The following is a 20,469-nucleotide window of genomic DNA, read 5'->3' as shown; positions in this document are numbered from 1 at the left end:
TCCTGCCAGGAGCCTTGCTGCAGCAAGGGCTTCCCACAGGGTCACAGCCTCCTTTAGGCATCCCCCTACTCTACCATGGACCTCCATGGACTGCAGGGGCACAGCCTGCCTCACCGTGGCCTTCACCACGGGCTGCAGGGGAATCTTTGTTCTGGTGCCTGGAGCACCTCTTCCCCTCCTTTTGCACTGACCTTGCTGTCTGCAGAACTGGTTCTCTCAGCTGCAATTGCTCTGCACAGTAACTTTTCCCTCTTCTTAAATATGTTATCCCAGAGGCGCTAACACCATTGCACAGCCTTGGCCAGCACGGGTCCATCTTGGAGCTGGCTGACATTGGCTTATTGGCTTTGTTGGACACAGGGGAAGCTTCTGGCAGCTTCTCACAGAAGCCACCCCTGTACCCCCCCCCCCCCCCCCCCCCCAGCAAAACCTTGCCACACAAACCCAATACAAATGGGTATTTTTAGAAGGGAATGATTACTTGATAATTTCTACACACCAACAAAATGACAACCTGGGTTTTAATGATTGAGTTTAAAAATACAGTGAAATACAAACATACAATCACAGAATCATGCAATAAAACACACTGTGAGAGAAAGAAATGAGTAAGCAGAAGGGAATAGTAGGGTAAATTGATGGAAATCTAGTTTAGCATAAGCAACTAAATTATTAATCAGGTAACGTGCAAGTTGCACTTATGCAAACTTCTAGGGGCTATTGGTCCCTCAGCCTTTCCACCCCACTCTTGCCCTGATAAATTGTCATCTGCCATATTTTCCCTTGTACTAGGACTGCAGAAAGAAAATTAAGTTTTCTTTATACTCTCCAAAGTGTTTCTATTAATTCAGTTTTGCTGTATGAAAGAAGAATTTTAAGGGCTCTTCCTTGGCTTCAAGCCCCTTTCTAACCAAGGGCTGCTGTTTGACAGGCATTTGCAGAAGATATCTTTGCCAGTCCAACCCCCAGCAAGAGAAATGTATCTAAATGCAAAGGTAGGTACTTTGTCAGTCTTTGTGTGAATAAAGGAAGTTAAGAGAATGGGGCCTTGTTTTTCCTCCTTCAGGGAATCAAAAGGGGCTGGTAGCTGCTGATGGTTTGGCTCTGTATGGCATTGCCAGATCTCTGGCCTCTTCCTTTTAGCAGCTTTCCTGGTTCCTCAAAGTTACTTATCATACTCCTGTTCAGACCTGTGCAACTGGTTGTCCTAAATGATTGCAGACTCACAAAAGAAGGTTATGAGATGTGGATGAACTTCAACACAAGGATCATCCATGATAAACTCATGAGTATTTCTATATATTGAGGTAAGGGACTTAACTCCTTGGTAGTTGTAGTAAACACTCACCTGATATAGAACTATCTGTGTATCTTGCTAAAACCTCCCTGAAGCTGTTGCATCTTGTTCTGTTCCTTTTTTAAAAAGTCTTGCTGATACTGCAGGTAGGCAGGAGAATATTCCTAGTGCTGGATATGCCTTTCCTCTTCCTCATAGCACAGATAGGAATCAGTGAATCCTTAAACTGGGTTGAGAAATACAATTTATGAATGTGGTGAAAGAAGAAAAACAAACAAGCACACAGTGACTGGAGGGGAGAAGGGACTACATCCTTTGCAGTGCTACACAACCAAAAAGCAAAAATTACCAAAGCACTAGGCCCTGCACCTTACACTTCTATTTTCTGCATTTCCTGAAAGAGTCAGGATTGGGAAGATCCATGAAAGCTGATCAGTGAAAGCTTGCTGCTTCACATGGCCCTTCTCTCCATTGGAGTTCTGCAGATCCAGTTGTGCTGAGCTTCGAAATTAAAGGAGAGGATGTTTGACAGAGCCAGATACGCTCAAGGTATATGAAATGCAAAGAAGTATGACAGTTTGTTAATTTATTTTATTGTTTGGGATAGACTGGCAGGCAGACCATCTCTTGTGGGAGCTGCTGACTGAGATGCCATAATGAACTTTCCAGTGGAGTCCAATGTAAGGCTAAACTCAGTATATTGTCTTTACCCAGACATTCACGACAGAGAGCAGTTAAATGTCAGAAATATTTGAAATTCTGCCTTCTGAGAACTATCTGAGTTAGGCACCACAGTTTTTGTTCTGACTTACACTGGTATGGGAGACAGGGGACTGCTGGGTCCCTCACTCTTGGTCTCTTCTGTAATACCCATATAGTTTTTACCCTGGTAATTGACATTTCTGTGGGCCCCCTAATTTGTTTTTCCAATTCCTTTGTGTCTTTCTGAGAAGAAGAGGTGTAAAATTAGTTACTTTTTTTGCCCAGAAATCACATCTGAGCTGCACTTTCAAATTCTGCCTCCATCCTTCTCCCCCTTCCCCCCCCCCCCCCCCCCCCCCCAGTAATCTTGGAGTTGGATTTTTACAGTTTTTAGTTGCCAAATGGTACCTTTCCTATTACTATGAAGGGCTTCAAGAAAATGCTTTTACCAATAGCAGCATTTATGTCAAAGAAGGATGGCAAAGGCTAATGAATGGTGTCTTGTTGAGCAGGGCCTGCAGTTAGGAGCTTGCTTCAGTTAGAAGTGATCTTCAGAGGGATTTGGGGGTACTATATATTTTGGAAAAAGGACAGAAAATTAAAGGGGAAAGACAAATGCAAAGCTGTAGCTGAATGGTTTTATCTCCTTTCAAACAGCATCAAAACCTTTGACTCAGTGGAGTTAGTTTCTAGGCCTCCCTTTCTTGATAATGTGATTTTTTGCCTTCTGATTTTACTGCTTATTCCCTCTCTGTGACTTTTTCCTCACATTGAGGACTGTCAGGGAGAAGTGGTGGATAAGAATAACTATAAACATATTTAGTGTCTCCCACACAGCAGTTTGGAACTGCCTCTCCTTGTGTTACTGAAGGTTCATAGATTTCCCAGATCAGTAGGAGTTCATTGATTTATAAGCAGGCAAGCTTGTGTTACTACTCTGGTTACTCTCATGGTTTTTCCTGGCTACTGTTAATTAGCCTGGCAGATCTTCCAATGTTTATTACATGCAATACTGGAAACTACTTGTATTGAGCTATCATAACATCTTCCTTTTTTTTTTTTTTTTCATCATCCTTTTAAGGATAAAAGGCACTTTGAAGATTCTTGTCTAAGCAATGAAGGAGGTCCAGACTGTGACCTGGTACTCAAATGATGTCTCTAGTGTGGTTAGTGGCGCTGTATCTTGCACTTGGACTATCCCATAGACTCTTGTCATGTCATACAGCTCTCCTGGGATGTTTGGGTTAAAAACTATCGCTCCCCTGCTACCGCTTTCCTGTTACCCTCTGACAGACTTGCCGTCTTTCTGAATTACAGCCTCAGCCTCTGTCCCTGACATCTCTTCAGGATCCCAGCTCACAGGTTAAAGCAGGACACTTTCCTGCGTATGCATTTTTGTCGCGGTTGCTGTAGGCAGTTTCACTCTCCCACCTCTTTTTTTCAGCCTTGTGAATAGAAGAGGCGGTCAGGCTGCAGGTATGGTGACTCCTGGGCCTGAGTCACGTCTCCTCAGGCTATGGGCAGCACGGAAAGCCCTGGCTCCCCTGGGGACCTCCGGCGCAGGCTGCATGCCTGGCCGCAGAACACGTCCTCTCCCCCGAGCAGGAACTGGCATGCTGGTTTCTCTCGGGAGGTGGCAGCACAGGCGGACGCGATTCGCAGCTGCAGCTTGGCGGCCAGAGCTGCAAAGGGGTGGCAGGGAGGCGGTGGGGTTGGTGTGGGTGGGATTCCTTCCTTCCTAAGGTGGAGCTCCGTAGTTGGAGGCAAGGATTAGGATGGGGAGCATGAGGGTGTTGATGCATAGGAGGGATTGCTTCAAACCCTTTCTTGAAGCGGGGTGGAATCAGCCCAACATCCTCACCGTAACACACTGGGGTCCATCTCTCCTGATCACATTCCTTTGTATCAGCTGCAGCTGATTGTCAGGTATGGTGAAGGCCTGAGATTCCACTGTGGGGACAGTGTCATTTGGTAGCCGTGGAGCAAGACCCCCAGCTACCTTCTCCCGTGTGTGGGGAAAAGCTGTCTGCAGGAGATGGGGCACAGCCGTTACATAGCATGGTTTTTGCAGACACCTACTTACCTGCAGGCTGCCACAATGCTTGTATGTTATTTTATCTGCAAGTTATCAAGCAGCTTTAGGTAAAATGTCATGAGAAAGGAAGAGCAATGATTAGTCACCATCCCATTAAATGCTACAACCTGCTCCTCTCTCAGAATCTCATCCATTCTTTTTTAGCTAGATTTCTGGAGCCTGGAAGCTCTGGTTCTTGCCTGAGGTTTTAGTAATGGATCACAAAGCCAGGGATACTATAGGGGGTACAGTGTAACCATCATCCGGAAGACATGCACAGATGCAGGGGGGTTGGGTTTCTGCAGAAACCAGGCACAGTCTGGTCTAGAAATCCATGGAATATATTGCTTAATATACCCCTCTGTCTCTATTCTTTGAATTCAGCTTCCCTATGCCAGCCAAGAACACTGAATCAGCTGGGGATGCTGCAGAGCCTTGGTGGGAGGATGTTTGCTTACTTCATGAACTTTGGGAAGTTTTGTGGCAACATGGGTAAAACGGTAGATTCAGTTTTGCCCCAGTAGTAATTTGTGAATGCTGTCTGTGGGTTTGGGCATCCAAAAGCAAAGGGTGCTAGAAATCCCAATTCAGTCAATTCAAACGGTTTTAGTAGCATCAGCAACTAGAGGGTGGCCGGCCAGCCCTACAGTCCTTCAAAATGTAGAACAATGTACTTGAGTTTTACTCCTTGCTTTACAACCACTGAAGGGGAACTAGTCTCATATACCAGGTAATTCCTGCTTGACGCTGCTTAGGGCACCATTGAAACCACGCCTTAAGCAGGCAGCACTGAGATGGTGAAGCACAGAAAGGCAACAGAAAAACCTGAGGTTTGCAAGCACTTAGAAAGGGGCCACCTCCCATTTTTTCTCCCCACTCTTTGCTCCTGGCAGTCTTGGAAGGCCCATCCCTACTCTCGTGACTGTACAGAAAAGGCAATTTTCTCTAAAGAGTGTCTGAAAGTGTTGAAATTTTCTCCTGTCTTTCAGAACAGTCTCATTCCTGAGAGTGACCCTCATGTCCCAGAGAGATCCTGTGGCATTGGTGTCTGCACTGAGGACAAGTGGTGGTAACAGAGGATGCTCATCTTGTCTGAGGGTCTGGGGAGCCAAATGCAAAAGGCTCAGGCAGCGAAGACTGGAAAGCAAAGCAACCTGTCCTGTGTGCATTTTCCTTCTGATCTGGATAGTTCTGGGATAGATGGATCCACACTGCTGCTGCATGGATCCCTCTGTTCTGGTGACTTGGAGGAACGAGTTTTGTCAGTACCACTGCTGCAAGGCCTTCTACCTGGTCCCCATGTAGGTGTAGTCATGGAGAGCCAGGGCTGCCAGCAGCTGCCACTCCACTAGCAGTTACACAGCACTCCAGTCAGACACACAGGTTCAAAGGGTGAACGCATGGCGGTGGAGAGGGAGGCAGTCATATGGGGATAAATCCCATGTAAGAAAATAATTGGCTGCAGAAAAAAAAAAACACAAAAGACAACAGAATGAATATAAAGGAGAAGGGCAACAACCAAAATGAGAGACTGGTTTTGGAAGGTAACTGCACTAGTCACCAGGTTGTTGGTGCCTTACCTGTTGGAATGGTTTGAACTGGGAGGAGTTTGTCTCATTTTAATTGGGACTAACGATATTCAGAGCAGTTGTCATGTGTCACCTCGGCTGTCTGTCTCCCTGCCTTTTCAGCTTGGCAGTCTCCTCTTTTTTTCCCTGCATGTCCCAGTGATTTGAAAAATGATCCATTCTTCAAAGCATCCCTGGTAATTTGGACCACAGTGTTGTATTTCTTTTGAGGCTGATGCTTTTCAAATCCACAGCCTTTCTTCCTGCAGCAGTCACTGACACTTCTCTATAACATATAGCAGGGGGAAAACAGGTCTGAGGGGCTGCATTTTTCCTAGGAGGAGATGGGAGGAGACACTAAAATCGACAGAAAACAGATATTTTGTGTGCAGGAAATTAGATAACTTAGACCTTTTTATGATGTGCAGGACTGTTGGGGAATACCATCACTGATTTCACTCAGTGAAGCACACTGAAGTTCTCTTAATGTTCTTCCCATTGTCAGCAAATCAGTAAATACTAACTAAATAAGCACGCAGGTACAGGTTCTGTTCTGCACCATGTCTGTTATATTTCTTTCCTGAAAGCACCTCCACCTTTTTAGCAAGATCTGCATTGCTATACTCCTTTTGCTGCCAGATACAGGAAGATCAATCCAGACCACATGATTGCTGGCTACATGGCTTTTACCCATTGGCAACCATCTCCTCGTGGTGACATCAGCTGAGGTGGGAAGACTATAATTTTGCATCACAGTAGTCGTTTAAGTAAAAATGAACGTTAACATTTCTCTGGTATGCACCTGCCCTGCTCTACATGTTTGTTTACCATCCTGGATTCCTGCTGACTAGTGTCCTACTGGGGTCATTACCATACAGACTTAGGGGTAAGCACCCACATCCCATTTTTAAGATATTCCTTTGCAATGGCCTTCACACTACAGTCCTGAATAAGGAGCAACAGGACAAAACCCTGAATCTTTGCAGCTTCATTTCATTGACAGCAGTAAGATATGCACCACAACTGGGCAGCATCTGGGGAAAAGGGCAGTTAGGTGAAATGGGAGATTTCCACGTTGATAACTACAAGGTGTATAGTTGACAGATGGCATTTTTCTTCTTCAAACTTACCTTTACTCTGCATATGTAACTTTCAGGCTCAGCCTGACACTGCACACATTTAGTTATGTGCTTCACTCAAGGCACAAGTGTTAAAGGTTGGACTAAGAAGAGATTCAGAGCAGCCCTGCAGAGAAGGACTTGGGGGTGATGGTCGATGAGAAAATGAACATGAGCAGGCAGTGTGTGCTTGCAGCCCAGAAAGCCAACCGTATCCTGGGCTGCATCAAAAGGAGCGTGACCAGCAGGTTGAAGGAGGTGATCCTGCCCCTCTACTCTGCTCTTGTGAGGCCTCACTTGGAGTTTTGTGTGCAGTTCTGATGTCCTCAACATAAAAAGGACATGGAACTGTTGGAACAAGTCCAGAGAAGGGTCACGAGGATGATCAGGGGACTGGAGCACCTCCCATATGGAGACAGGCTGAGAAAGTTGGGGCTGTTCAGCCTGGAGAAGGCTGCATGGAGACCTCATAGCAGCCTTCCAGTATCTGAAGGCGCCCTATAGGGATGCTGGGGAGGGACTCTTCATGAAGAACTGTAGTGATACCCCTACAAGGGGTAATGGGTTAAAACTTAAACGGGGGAAGTTTAGGTTGGATATAAGGAGGAAATTCTTTCCTGTTAGGGTGGTGAGGCACTGGAATAGGTTGCCCAGGGAGGTTGTGAATGCTCCATCCCTGGCAGTGTTCAAGACCAGGTTGGACGAGGCCTTGGGTGATACGGTTTAGTGGGAGGTGTCCCTGCCCATTGCAGGGGGGTTGGAACTTGGTGATCTTAAGGTCCTTTCCAACCCTAACTATTCTATGATTCTAAATATGAACCCCACTGAAAATTATCCCAACACATCCAATGGCAGCATCACCTTGTGCTTATCACAGGCCCCTACTTGAGGTTAAAATTTATTTGGAGATTGCCAGACATCCCATCCCAGCAAGCACTAGATCTCTGGTAAAGGCTGTGTGTATACAACAAGGCGGATATGGTGGAGTCAGACCAGAACAGCGCTTTTTGTCCCAAACGCCTGCAACACGTACAGTACAGATATTGCTTCCCTGTTTATATGCAGGAGAACGCCCTTTCTCTGCTTTTCTCTACTACCTCCTCCTTCTCACATGCATGCAGCAATGTGGTGTACAAACTGATTTAAAGGCTTGACTCTCCAGAGAGAGCATGTCTACCAGGATGTGCGAAGCTGGTGACATTTCAAGGTATGCTAGGGAGATATCTTCCCCCCAGCTTCCATATCTTGGGGAATACTGGTACTGACCCCCTCAAAGAAGTACTCTGAACTGTGCTGATGGAGAGAGGAACCTCCCAGTACTAACTTCCATGCCTGTATCTATCTCTGCAACAGAATAGGCAGGGCTCAGGCAGCTGCAAGTAAATCCCATGTTAGTTATAACTATTGTTAGCCTAATTTGCGTGCAAAAAGAGTAGTCTGAACACTGTGAGTTCTATCTAGCAACCTAACGTTTCATTTAAAAATAATAAACGGACTGATAGTGAATAGAATGGCTACAGCAGTTAACACCAATGACCCTTCCTCGGTCTGCACTTGCTGGACACCAGTTTAAATGTAGTAAAACAAACTGAACGCTTATTCAGGGCTGAAGCCCTCCATACGAGGGCACAGGGACAACTCCCAGGTGATTTTAGTGAGGAATGAGACCCCGAGAGGGCAAAGCAGGGCCTGGGGTTGTACTCAGAGGCGATCCCTCGGGCAGGGAGGCGCGCAGGAGTCACTAACAGCTGCAGGCGGACTCGGTCCCACACCACCGCCTGTCCCCCGCCCCGTGTGTGGGTGTCTGCGCCCCTGTCCCCGACCACCGCTACGCACCCCCCGCACCGCATGGCGCAGGATGAGGTAACTGCGCCACCCCGCCCTGGCCGGCGCCTTTAAGCGCGACAGTCACGTGACATGTAGCACCTGCCGGCGGAGGGCGTGCCGCGGGGTGGCCCCGCCCACCCCCTTCCGCTCTCCCCCCCCGTCCCTCCCCGCTCCGCGCATGCGCGCAGGGCAGCACGGTCGGCTCACGCACCAAAAATGGCGGCCGCGATGGATGTGGACACCCCTAGCGGCACCAACAGCGGGGCGGGCAAGAAGCGCTTCGAAGTGAAGAAAGTGAGGACCGCCGGCAGGCTCCTCGAGGGAGGGAGCGGGGGGCAAGGGCCGGCCTGGTGGCGCCGAGCGGGGTGGGGGAGAGGACCTCTTCCTGCTCCCCTCACGGAGCCGGGCTCTCCGTCCCGCACCGGCGCGGCGGGAGGGGAGGGGTGGGGTGGGGTGGGGTGGTGCCTGCGGGAAGCCTTGCCGTGAACGCGGGCCAATAGTTGAGGCGGGCAGCCGCACGTGGAGCGGAGCCTGGCCAATCAGCGGGCGCGGCCGGCGGGAGGTCTGGAAGGGCTGTCTCTGTCAGAGGGTTTGGAGGGCCGAGTGCTGCGGCTCTGCCGGGGCTCGGCCGCCTGCGCCCTCTCTGAGCAGCTCGGGCCGAGGAGCAGTGGTGCAGTGCTGCTGCTGCTGCCGCCGCCGCCTCCTCCTCAGCCCCGGCCCCGCCGCACCGTGTGCTGCGTTAAGACGCCATGCGCAAATTCATGTTTCTCTTTTTTATTTTCTTATTCTTTAAATCGAGCCGTAACATCGTGTGTGTAGTCAGCAAACGGTCTGCTGTCACCCACCAGTTTGTCAGGTGGATGGTGATAGTAGCCCCAGCCTCTTGCAGGAGGGAGCAGAGGAGGTGGGGAGGCTGTGTGAGCTTGTGCTGAGGTAGAATTTGACGGAAAATAACTCCTGGGCTGGCTATCAGGAAACATTTCCAGTGCTCTGTGCTGTGTTTGAAATGCAGCTGTCGTCACTGGTGGTGGAAGCCTCTGTACAGAGCTGCAGCTTTATGCTGAAGGAGGTGGCTGGGTGACGTTGATTGCTTGTCCTTAGGAAATAGGGGCACATGAGAGAAGCAGGAAGCGGCACCTTTTATGTGTCAGTGGCATTTATCCTCCCCAGCAAGGTACCAGCTCGAAGTTTGTTGTGTGTGTGGCTCTGGTTGTAGGAGTAGATTATGATGGGTCATGAAATCGGCTGAGAGTGTGGGAGAGAGAAGGGTGATGGGAAGTTTCGTCCTAACTGCCTTGGGATGTGGATGAAGTCCTTGAGACCCAGGAGGTTGGCTAGACTTGAAGTTGGAAGGTGGGGGGGAATCAGATCATTACTGACCCATTTCCTAAATGATGTAGTAGTATTCTGGTGGCTTTTTATATCGGCACTAATGAAATATTGAAGTACTGATCAAATTGTTACTGCTTATCAATATTTGGCAGTCTACGTTTCTCCTTCAGTCCCAAACTGAGGAGAAGCAATGAGAATGTTAAAACAGAAACTGAACGTGGTAGAGAAGATTTACTGTAGTAGCGTCAATGAAATCATATACTGAAAAAAAAAATGGAAGGAAACAAAATATCTAGATTACTTACCTAGTAAATGAAGATTATCCTGGCTACCAATATGATTTGCTTTGAATGCTGAAGGCAACTCCACCTTTTTCATACATTTACAAAAGACCTGATTACTGGGAGGGGGGGGTTGTGCAGAGGAATGAAAAGGCACTGTGCTTTTCTGCATAGCTTATCTTAAAGTCCTCATTCTGAATCAGTTTTCTAAAATTGCCATGGAAATTTGTAGCATGGAACAGAGGAGATATTGTTCAGGAGTCAGTGAAAGTGTAGCATTAGTGATGATTTTAGTTCTTGACCCCAGCTGCTCTGATGGAGGTGATCACTAGAAGAACTGCTGCAAATAATGGAAATTCCTTTTAAAATAGCCCCTGAACTGGCTTTTCTCTAAGGCACTGTCCTTTCCATCAGAATTGGGCGACATGGCTTGAGCTGCAACCTTGCCTCTGGATCTTGAATAGAAATGCAGATGTTTGCATTTGTTTAACAAAAAAGGGGACTATGAGAGTTACCTTGTTTCTGAAGTTGTAAGGAGACATTGAGTCTGGGAGGTATGTGAGAGGAGTGTACTACTGCTTTCTAGTAATCTGAACCCATGATAAAGGATTACTCTGGACTTCTAACGTATCTTTTTTAAATATCCCAGCTTTTCCATTTAAAAAAATACATGTGATTTTGAGAAACAACTGTGCTGTAAATTCAGTCAAAACTATGTTTTTCTTTTTCCTCCCCTTCTCTCTAGTGGAATGCAGTAGCTCTGTGGGCATGGGACATTGTGGTTGATAACTGTGCCATTTGCAGAAACCATATTATGGATCTATGTAAGTAAATGGTGGGGAAGACTCTGGCAGTTTTGACTTGTATGTGATGCACAGCTGAAAATTCAGCACATGCAGCTTTCAATTAGGAAATAAGTCTTCACAATGCAAATACTAACCTCTATTTTATGTAATGGTGAAGTCCTATAATCTGTTTTTGTGACCCTGTCAACTATACTGCTTTTCTTGTAAAGAGTATCACAGCTATAGATGATGTGATGTTGCTGAGTGTATTTGGGATACAACAAAGGAAAAGGAGTAAAGAGCCAGAAAGAACTGAAATTGTTTGGGGTATTGCTCACAAAGAGAGGTATTAGATTTTGCAGTCGGTCATGTTGATATAGGTATCCACTTTTTGATGACACTCATCAGGATGAAATCTTTTAACACTCTGCGTCTGGCCAGGAAAGGCTTTGGACCAGTGACTTCATCTGACTCCTCATTCTACAAAAACTACTTTGCATAAATAAGTTAGTTCATATTGTATTGTGGGGAACCCTGTAGCCACCTAGAGAATTGTTCTGTTACAAAGGAGAGTCTAAATAATGCCTAAATAATAATTAAAAAAAATAGTATTGCTAGTATTGGTTTGATTTTGTTTTCTGTAAAATTTTGATGGTTCAACTAGCATATATAGGCTTGCTATGTAGGAAAATAAAGAGATAATGGAATTACGTATACAAATTTCTGTCATGAAATAGGTGCACATGTGTAAAGTCACTGGTTTCAGTACCTTAAAGGATTGATAATGAGTACAAAAACATCTTGTTTTTTTCTCAAAAACGACAAGGTACTGCTGGCACTGTAACTGTTCATCTTGTTTCAGTCATGAGGGACAGAAGACCTTTTAGTATACCTCAGGTAGCAGTTTGCCTTATTTGCCTTTATTACTAGAATGTGAGGATTGTGGAGCCCTCCTAAACTGGAGCATGTACAGCTACAGTGCTTGGGAATGGCCTGTCATGATCTGATTGTGATAGTTTTGTTGCACCTTGGAACTACTGATCATAGCGATTTACTGCTAGTGAGCCTATCCAAAAATGAATCGTTTCAGAAAAATGAGACCTGAAGTTTATAGTAACAACTAGTGAGAGATGGACCTGGTTTCACATCATGTGTAAATAATAATTACAATACTACTTTCATAAGTTTTTGTTCTTTGTTTGGTTTTTTGTTGTTTGGGTTTTTTTTTAATAGAAAACACATTGTGACACACAAGGCTGAAAATGGGTTACGCATCTTTGCTTTGGGACAGATACGTTTGTATTTTGAGCCAACTAATGCCTTTCCATGCCTCAGTTCATTGCTGGTTATTAGAAACGGAATGACAACACTAACGAGAAACAAGTGAGAATAGGGGTTATGAAATATGCTGATGTTCTTTGATGTAAAGATTTTCTTTTTAAGTACCTCTAGCCTGTACCATCTTGAAAAGTAGTTGCAAAAGGAGGTGGACACTTGGCTACTAGTTAGTGTCTCAGATTTATGATATATTTTGAGAGGAAAGCATGTCACTGACAGGCAAATGGAATTTTAAACACTTGTTAGGATATAAGTTACATCCACAGAATTTCCAAACGTATAGAATGAATATATAAAATCCTGTAATTCAAGGTAATTGTTCATGACAAGAGGATAGTGGATAGTGGATGCTGGTATGTTTCATTTTATGAATCTGCCTCAAAATTAATAGTGCCTCCCATGACAGACTAAATAGAGTCTCAAATATTTGTTATTTTTTATAAACAGCAGATAGGGCATGGAGATGAAGGCAAGGTGTGGAGGAACTGGAAGGAGAGTGGATCGATGTTATTTTCCAGTAGTGAATTTCTTGTGTCAGTTCTTGGGGGCTGGAAAAGGAAAAAACAGATACTACCAAAATGGGGGTGGGGTTGAGAGTGTATAGGTAGGCTAGGCAAAACAGTGAAGGAAGAGGATGTAGGTAGATTTCCTCCCCCCCCTCTTTTTTTTGTTGCTCAAGCATAACATGTTACTAGTTTGGATATGAGCAATGTTAGAAAAAGCCTGGACTGCAAATGGCAGACCACAATTGACAGTATACAGAGTAGAAGGGGTATCTAAATTGGTGTTCCGAGATCAGTGTTGGCTCTAGATTTACTTACTTCCTTGTTACAGACCATTAATGTTGTTAAACAACACTTTAATTAGATTTTCAAACACAAGATGTGAAGTAATGGGAAATTGAGGAAAAATTAATAGAATGTGCAGGGAAGAACAACACAAGATTCAATTTGATAAAATGCAGAATATTAGTGTCTCCCTCCTAGTGATGAAGAGAAACTTTGAAAGTGAAATCATTAAAAGAGTGATAAGTAGCATCAGCCATGCTAATGGAAGGTTGTTAACATTACAGTCAGGCATCAATGTTAAGGTGTCATGCAGTTCGCCTCATGCATGTACATTATGATTTGGTAATAAGAATGGGCTTGGATTTATGAGAAGAATAAAAGAACAGAACCAAGTATATATAGTTTCCTAAGTCACAAGTAGGAGTGGAAGATGATAGCAGTGTACATGTATTTTGGGAGTGTGATACCAACAGGAAATACTGAGTGTCATACAAGGGGTTTATAAGTAGAAGGAATCATATGATGGTATGATAGGGGGAACTTAGGGTAAGGGTTTAGTAAAATCTGCAGATAATTCTTAAGAAATTGGAGAGAATTGCAAGGGGAAAATTCCAAAGTTCCTCAGAAGTTTGAAAAACTAAATTGAAGAGCTCATTTTGCATTTTGAGGGAATAGACTAGACTATTTCAGTTCTAAGTGACCTACAGTCCAACTGCCTTACCAATTCAGGGCTGACCAAAAGCATGTTGTTAAGGGCATTTTCCAAATGTCTTAAACACTTAGAGGTTTGGGGTATTCACCACCTATAGGAAGCTAGTTTCAGTGTTTGACTACCCTCTTGGTAGAGAAATGCTTCCTAATGTCCAGTCTAAACCTCCCCTGATGCAGCTTTGAACCATTCCCATGCATCCTATTACTGGTTATCAGGGAGAAGAGCTCAGCACCTCCCTCTTCACTTCCCCTTCTCAGGAAGCTGTAGAGAACAACGAGGTTGCCCCTCAGCCTCCTGTTTTCCAAACTAGACAAACCCAAAGTCCTCAGCCACGCCTCACAGGACAAGTAGAATTGTACTTGAAGTTTATTTGCCTGGTTATTGGTATTTTCTGTCTCTGTTTTCTGAGCGAGTACATGATGTATCATATTAGCCAAGCTATGTGTATTTATTTCTCCCAAATAAGTTGATCCCTTCATGACATAGTTTTAGAAGGCTACATGTAAAGAGAAAGGGAAACCTATACATTGCTTATATTTGCTCAAGTGAAAGCCACTTTGAAGAGCTTTTACCATTAAATTTACCAGTGCAGTGGGCTATTGTAGCTCTGAATAAAAGACAGGTACTTCTGTTTACTTGCCGTTATGGCTACTTAAATCTCGGGTTACTTTTCTTGTTAGATATACAGAAGATTTCTGCAACAGAAAATGTATAGGAAGAGGGATGGTTCTTAATAGATGCCAAGATTCAGAAGTTGCCATTATATAACAAGCATTTCTGTAGCTCCCTGAGTAGAAATGCCTCTGTTGCATCTTTCACAATTATTTACAGGTATTTCAGGTTTTATCTGTATCTTTCTGCCTGCACCTACAAATACTCTGTCAAAAGCAAGGCAACAGAAGAGTTCTTCAGTATTCCTCTAGTACCTGTTACTGTTTTGCCACTTCTTTTGGGTCAGCAGGCAGTAAATGGCTTCTCTTCCTTTCAAAAGCCAGAATTGGCAGCTTTCATTCTGTGCCAGCAATTGATCATTTGTTACATTTCTGTGTTAAGATACTGTCCTTTTCTGAAATGAGGCAAGTAGGAGACTCAAAAGTGCTTCAGCTTTTGGGAGGCCCTTTTTTGGCAGCCAGATTTAGTGATGCCAGCAGTAGTCTCCGGCCTGTTTGATGAGGGAGTTAAATCTGGGTGTCTTGTTGGAAGAGCCTTACATCACCACCAGAGAACTCCTCCTCGGCTATGTTTGCAAAAGTTCATCTGTCCTCTTAAGCTTTTGGGACTGTATTTACTTCATGGCAAATGTTTGAGTAATGCTGAAATGAATTTCAGTGCTGCTTTTCTTCCTTATCTAAACCACCTTTTTTCCCTCTCACTCCTGGTCACAAAGTCCATTAAAGCCTAAAAAAATAAAATAACTATATTGTGTTCCAAAGCATACAGCTCACAGGTTAGGGCCACTTAGAGAGCAAGGGAGTTAAATTTTCTTCCTTCAAATGAGTTTCCTCTCCTTTTCCCACTACTCATCTTCTCTCTGTTCTCTGTTACTGTACAGGCTCATGCCAAATACTTACTATCATATGCCCCATGATACTCAGCAGGATCATAAGTCTGTACTGCAGTAACAGTATTTTGGCAATCTTGGGTGTCAAATTTTAAACAAATGCCCAAAGTAATTGAAGCTCTTCAAGGTTCTTGAGCATTTCCCATTTTCATAACCAGATTTAGTTTTATTACTTAAATAAAGTAATATTTAAGTAATTTTTAATATATATTTAATATTTAATCTGAGGGCTTAAGGAATTAAGACCTCAGATGTTTCAGTGCGCTAGATTTTATTCTCCTATAGGCTGGCCAGCTTTGGACTTCCACCTATGTGTATCTTGATGTAAAACGTAATAAATACAGGTTCATTTGAATCTTGCAGAATAGTCATTGCTACTGACTTTCTGTAAACCTCAGTCTTGTTTTGAGTAGTTCCTTCTTACCAAGGTTAACTGATCTCTCTCACATCTCATGGGAAAACAGGCCTTTCTCTAATTTTGTTCATCTCCACACCTCAAAGAGAGGGAAAAATGAAGAAAGGACAGAGCAAGTAAAGATCACGTTTTTCAGCCAAACCTGTGGGGTTTTAAAGTTTTTAAATCTTTAATTGGTGAATCAAATTCCTTTTTCTCTGTGCGTATTTGGGCACACGAACAGTGAAGAGACAATTGGAGCTCATTCAGCCATTTTCTTTGCCAAGATCTGCAAAACAAGCCAGCAACAAGCCCATGTATTGAGTTCTGAGCTGGGTTTTTAAAAATTACTACGCTATTAGCATGGGTCTTTTCTAAATAATTTGGCCTTGGCATTTAAAGAAAGCATCCTTTAACACTTATTAAAACTATTTATTAAGGAAGTTATTCAAACTTCCTTTAATAAAATGTTGGTTTGGTAGGTTTGTGCTGGTGACTGTGGAGGGAGGAGTTGGTAATCCCTATTTTCTCTTGAAGTTCTTTCTTGAGCTGGAGCAGAAGTGTGAATTGTTCAGGCCCTAGACTGGAGAGCCAGGCTACTGGATTTATTTTCCCAGTGCTGTTTTTCCTTCTTTCCTCACTTTCTCTTGTCTTTTTCATCCATGTCACCTTATACAAAACCCCTAAAACACAACCTAAGCCCATAAGTAGTCTTTATGCTTTTTGGGATCCTCCTGGGTACTCAATTCCAAGGTATAAAAATTTCAAAACATGATTTTGTAAACTGTATTTCCTACTGTGTGTTTTTGGTGTGTACTTACCTGTCACAAGACTATAGGAAAAAAAGACAGGCAAGCCCCAGGGTTACATGTGCAAATTAATTTGTAAATATAACTAATATTACATGATGTCTGACAAAACAGTAAGTTTATGTTAAGAGAAGGAATCTACCAGTTGGCGTTCCATGTCCATCTTCTACTCCTGCATATACGTGTTTAATCTTTGTTTTCACAGGCATAGAATGTCAAGCAAACCAAGCATCAGCTACCTCTGAAGAGTGCACAGTTGCATGGGGTGTCTGCAATGTAAGGAAGACTGTTCTGTTGCGGAGCTCATGTGTGGTGATGCTATCCCCTTTTTTCACAACTTGGGACAAAATGAGTTCTATAAAATGTTTCAGATAATCCACCAGGAAAAAAAAGAACCTTAAACACCATATGTTTTAGTAGAGTGTAGAAAGGAGAGAGAAGGTGGGGGGGAGGTGAGAGTTGGAGAGGTGTAATAGAGAAGACACAGAAGAAAAGGGAGGAAAATAGGCCTTTTTTTTTTTAATTTTAAAATAATAATGGATCTTTGAGCATGATTTTCCTGATCAAGGTTCTGCCTAGGAACTATGCCTTCGTTTTTCCTGGCAATAGGATTTTTTTGATCTCAGCATGCTTCATTTGTCCTTGTGCAATCTGATTCGAGGAGCCAGTATGGGGTAAGAAGGTGATTTGCTTTCCGTTTTGGAGAAAGATCAAATTGGTTCTAGTGTATAATCTCCAGCTCTTCAATTTTTTGCTGTATGCATTCCTTCATACACGGTCCCACTAACATGCGAACTCAGACTTACGTATCTCTTAGCTAGCCTGGGCCCGAGTTGGAAGGTAAAATTTTCCATAATGAAATAACTACCTGTTCCTCAGTCCCATCCTCACTCTGCTGTGGGATCAAGTCACAGTGTGATATTGCCTTGAACAGGATTATAAATGTTGCAATTCTGTTTGTAGAGGACAAGAGCAATTTTTTTAACCATGTCAGGATATTCTAGTGTCAAAATTATGTCTTTGTGTGCAAGAGTTACCACAAGTGGAACCTTGTTTTTAACTAGCTGTATGGGGTACGGAAAAGGGTGACCTTATTTTACTAAACACAAACAGATTCTGTTTTCCCTTCTAATTTTGCAAGTTCCTTTTTAATTTGGGCTTTGGTTTGTCCAGATGACTGGCAGAAATCTTAAGCATATATACATACATATCGTCCCTGCTATTCACTGTGAAATCCTCTTTCTTGTCTTTCTGATTATGCTTCTTATCAGCATCTGCTCTGCCAGTTTTAGCAGCTGCTAAACTCTGTGTTCTTTCCTTCCTCAGAAGTTAGTCTGTTAGCACTGCGTGCACTGTGGAAGAGGGTCCCTGCTCTCATTTCGCTAATATTCCCTTCCTCTCTGAAAATCTGGATCAATTCCTTGGTGTTTACCAGTGAGCTGGCTGATTAGTCCTCCTCACCTTTGTCTGCAAACACTTGCTACTCTCTTCTTACCCTAATGCTTTCAGTGGTAGTTTTCACATTGAGATACAGTTGTGTATTATGAAGTGATGTGAACTTTCTCTTCCAGCATGCTTTCCACTTCCACTGCATCTCTCGCTGGCTCAAAACTCGCCAAGTATGTCCGCTGGACAACAGGGAATGGGAGTTCCAAAAGTAAGTATCCTGCACAGATTTTAAGATGAAATATCCAATTATCCTTCTGTTAATAGGAATTATCAATATCAGATATTAATGTCTCTTATCTGTGGGTCTGAGGGCATAGTTACTGTTGGGAAAGGTTTTTTTTTCTCCACCTTTGCTGTATAAGGACCTTTCCTTAGTCACCTGATGCTAAATGAGCTCTGAAGGAGGCCCAAACACCGCAAGTTAAGTGGCAGTTGGTAGGAAGCAGTGATTTCTATTGACATTTTCTCTAAAGAATAGAGAGCAGGAAAGAAATGGAATTCACTGAAAGTGGGCCTCAGGTGAATATTATGCTGCCACATGAGTAACTTGGGTTTAGAAAATGACCTGAATTTAGTTGCTTATGTTCCAAAGCATTTCTGCTGAGGTGCCAGACATCTTATTGGGTCCCTTTGTATCTTGATGATTTGTTTTATAACTCTATTAGGCTTAGAGATTCCTACAGCTGATTTAATAGCATCTGGAAATCAAATGTCCATGTAGCCATTGCTACAGCCTTGGACCATTTGTTCGTAATTTCTGTATTCTTTGTTTTGTTTTGTGTTTTTCAAAGGTCTGATGTTAGAATAACAATGGATAAGTTTTTGAGGGATAATTGTATTTTGAGAGGTAATTGTGCATCAAGAGAAGTTAAGATGTTTGCCTAACTGAGCAAAGTAGTGAAAACTGAGCCCCTGTTGCCTGGCCGGTGACTTAATACTGCACGGGCAGCATGATGAGGAATGGAGGCATGAATGAATGTTGTCTGGGGCTATGACAAGCTCTAGCCTTGTTTTCATGCAGGATATATTTGAAAAGAGGTTCAGGGCAAATGATGATGATACCGAGGGTCTTGTGCATGTAATATTGTGGATTGCTCAGGCTTTCTTCTACGTAGTGTCTGGATAGACTTTGGGGGGAAGTGCAATATGGAGAACTTTGGAAGGTTTCCATAGCGTAGCATTTCACCTTCCTCTGGGTTACATGTTAATTACATCGTGGTAGAATGAGAATAAATCTGCACTAGTATGAAACATGGTTTCTTAAAAAGCATTAACATGTTGTCTGTTTGCAGGTATGGGCACTAGAGAGATGGTCGCCACGCTGCTGCGTATGTCATCAGCCTCAGTTGTTCTTGTCACTATGGGTTTGTTTTAGCAACTTGAAAAATCAGTAATGTACACCAATCTTCTTCAGTCTTGTTGTATTGAATAAAATCCTGCTGGAGCTTCCTGTCAAGTTCTTTTGTCTTGTGTTAGGAGTGGGCAGTCAGTGAACGAGAGAGGAGAGTTATCTGCAGACCAGGGATTTAAGTGAGGCAGATCTTAAGATAAGTAGCCCTTCCTGTTGCTATGCCAAATTTTTGACTGGGTGTTTTGGTCTTACTTCCACAAGGTTGAGCCACACCTCTGGCTCACTGAGGTCAGCATTAATCTCCACTGTGTACTGCAATGGGTGCAGGACTTGGCCTAGCTAAGTGTGATTTATGCAAATAGCATTTCATGTGGACACGCTTTCTTGCAGCTCAGCTGAAATGATGAGCTGTACAATTAGGGGTTGTGTCATTATTAGAAACTACTCTCCCTTCTGCTCTTGGCTTTCACCAAAGCAGCTCCCCTGGAAAGCAAAATTTCACTAATTGTTCCCCGTTTCATCTGTTTAGCTTGGGGGACATTAACTGCATGTTAGTTTTTATCAGTGCTCGTAAAGCACTTTCATGTGTCAGGTGAAAGTGAACTCAGGAAATTCACATGCTAGATTGGCTGGAAGGCAAAAAATAAGCATTTGAACAGACTTAATTCTTGGTTTGCTTCCTACTGGTATTTTCCCAGTTAGTTCTGGGAAGCCAAGCTGTAGTTCTCACTGACTGACCATTGTTACTCTGAAAGCTATATAACGTTTTGTTTGGTGTCTCCTCTGCCACGTGGTCTGGTATCCTCCTCCCTGCAACAAATTTTGGCCGCTATGTTAACATGCCAGGAACCCAAATGATGCCCAATAAATTATTCTGGCTACAAGACGCTGCATCCCTTCGTGTTGGCAGCTATAGATGCAGTGCATTTCTTTCATTGGCTGTTCATGATGCCACCTTTGGGTCCCCACTTTTTTGCTAGTTATTGAGGATGGGAAGTTTGATAGCTGGTGTTAAACAGTGACAGGGAATAAAGATGGTCACTGATGGAAGCAAAAGTTGCAAGTTTTTCAGTAATTATGGGG

General features: G+C 43.6%; 1 protein-coding gene and 1 long non-coding RNA gene across 2 annotated transcripts; both read left to right on the top strand.

Annotated features, from left to right (window-relative positions):
• Positions 1-1,728: 1,728 nt before the first annotated feature.
• LOC133267969 (uncharacterized) lies at positions 1,729-6,853 on the top strand. Its single transcript, XR_009742926.1, has 3 exons — positions 1,729-1,846; positions 5,063-5,142; positions 6,246-6,853. It is a non-coding gene; the product is annotated as an uncharacterized LOC133267969 (long non-coding RNA).
• A 1,903-nt stretch (positions 6,854-8,756) lies between these two features.
• On the top strand, positions 8,757-19,485 carry RBX1 (ring-box 1). The gene is made up of 5 exons (XM_061450731.1): positions 8,757-8,880; positions 10,945-11,023; positions 16,792-16,862; positions 18,158-18,243; positions 19,328-19,485. The coding sequence occupies exons 1-5, from the start codon at positions 8,803-8,805 to the stop codon at positions 19,338-19,340; spliced, it is 327 nt and encodes a 108-aa protein (XP_061306715.1). The 5' UTR covers positions 8,757-8,802; the 3' UTR covers positions 19,341-19,485.
• Positions 19,486-20,469: the final 984 nt, after the last annotated feature.

The sequence above is a fragment of the Pezoporus flaviventris genome, unplaced genomic scaffold (genome assembly GCF_033815535.1).
Source record: "Pezoporus flaviventris isolate CSIRO_AGI_PZ_B2104156 unplaced genomic scaffold, CSIRO_AGI_Pfla_v1 ptg000011l, whole genome shotgun sequence".
NCBI lineage: Eukaryota > Metazoa > Chordata > Aves > Psittaciformes > Psittacidae > Pezoporus > Pezoporus flaviventris.
The sequence above is the reverse complement of the archived record's forward strand: the minus strand, read 5'-3'. Positions and strand labels throughout refer to the sequence as shown.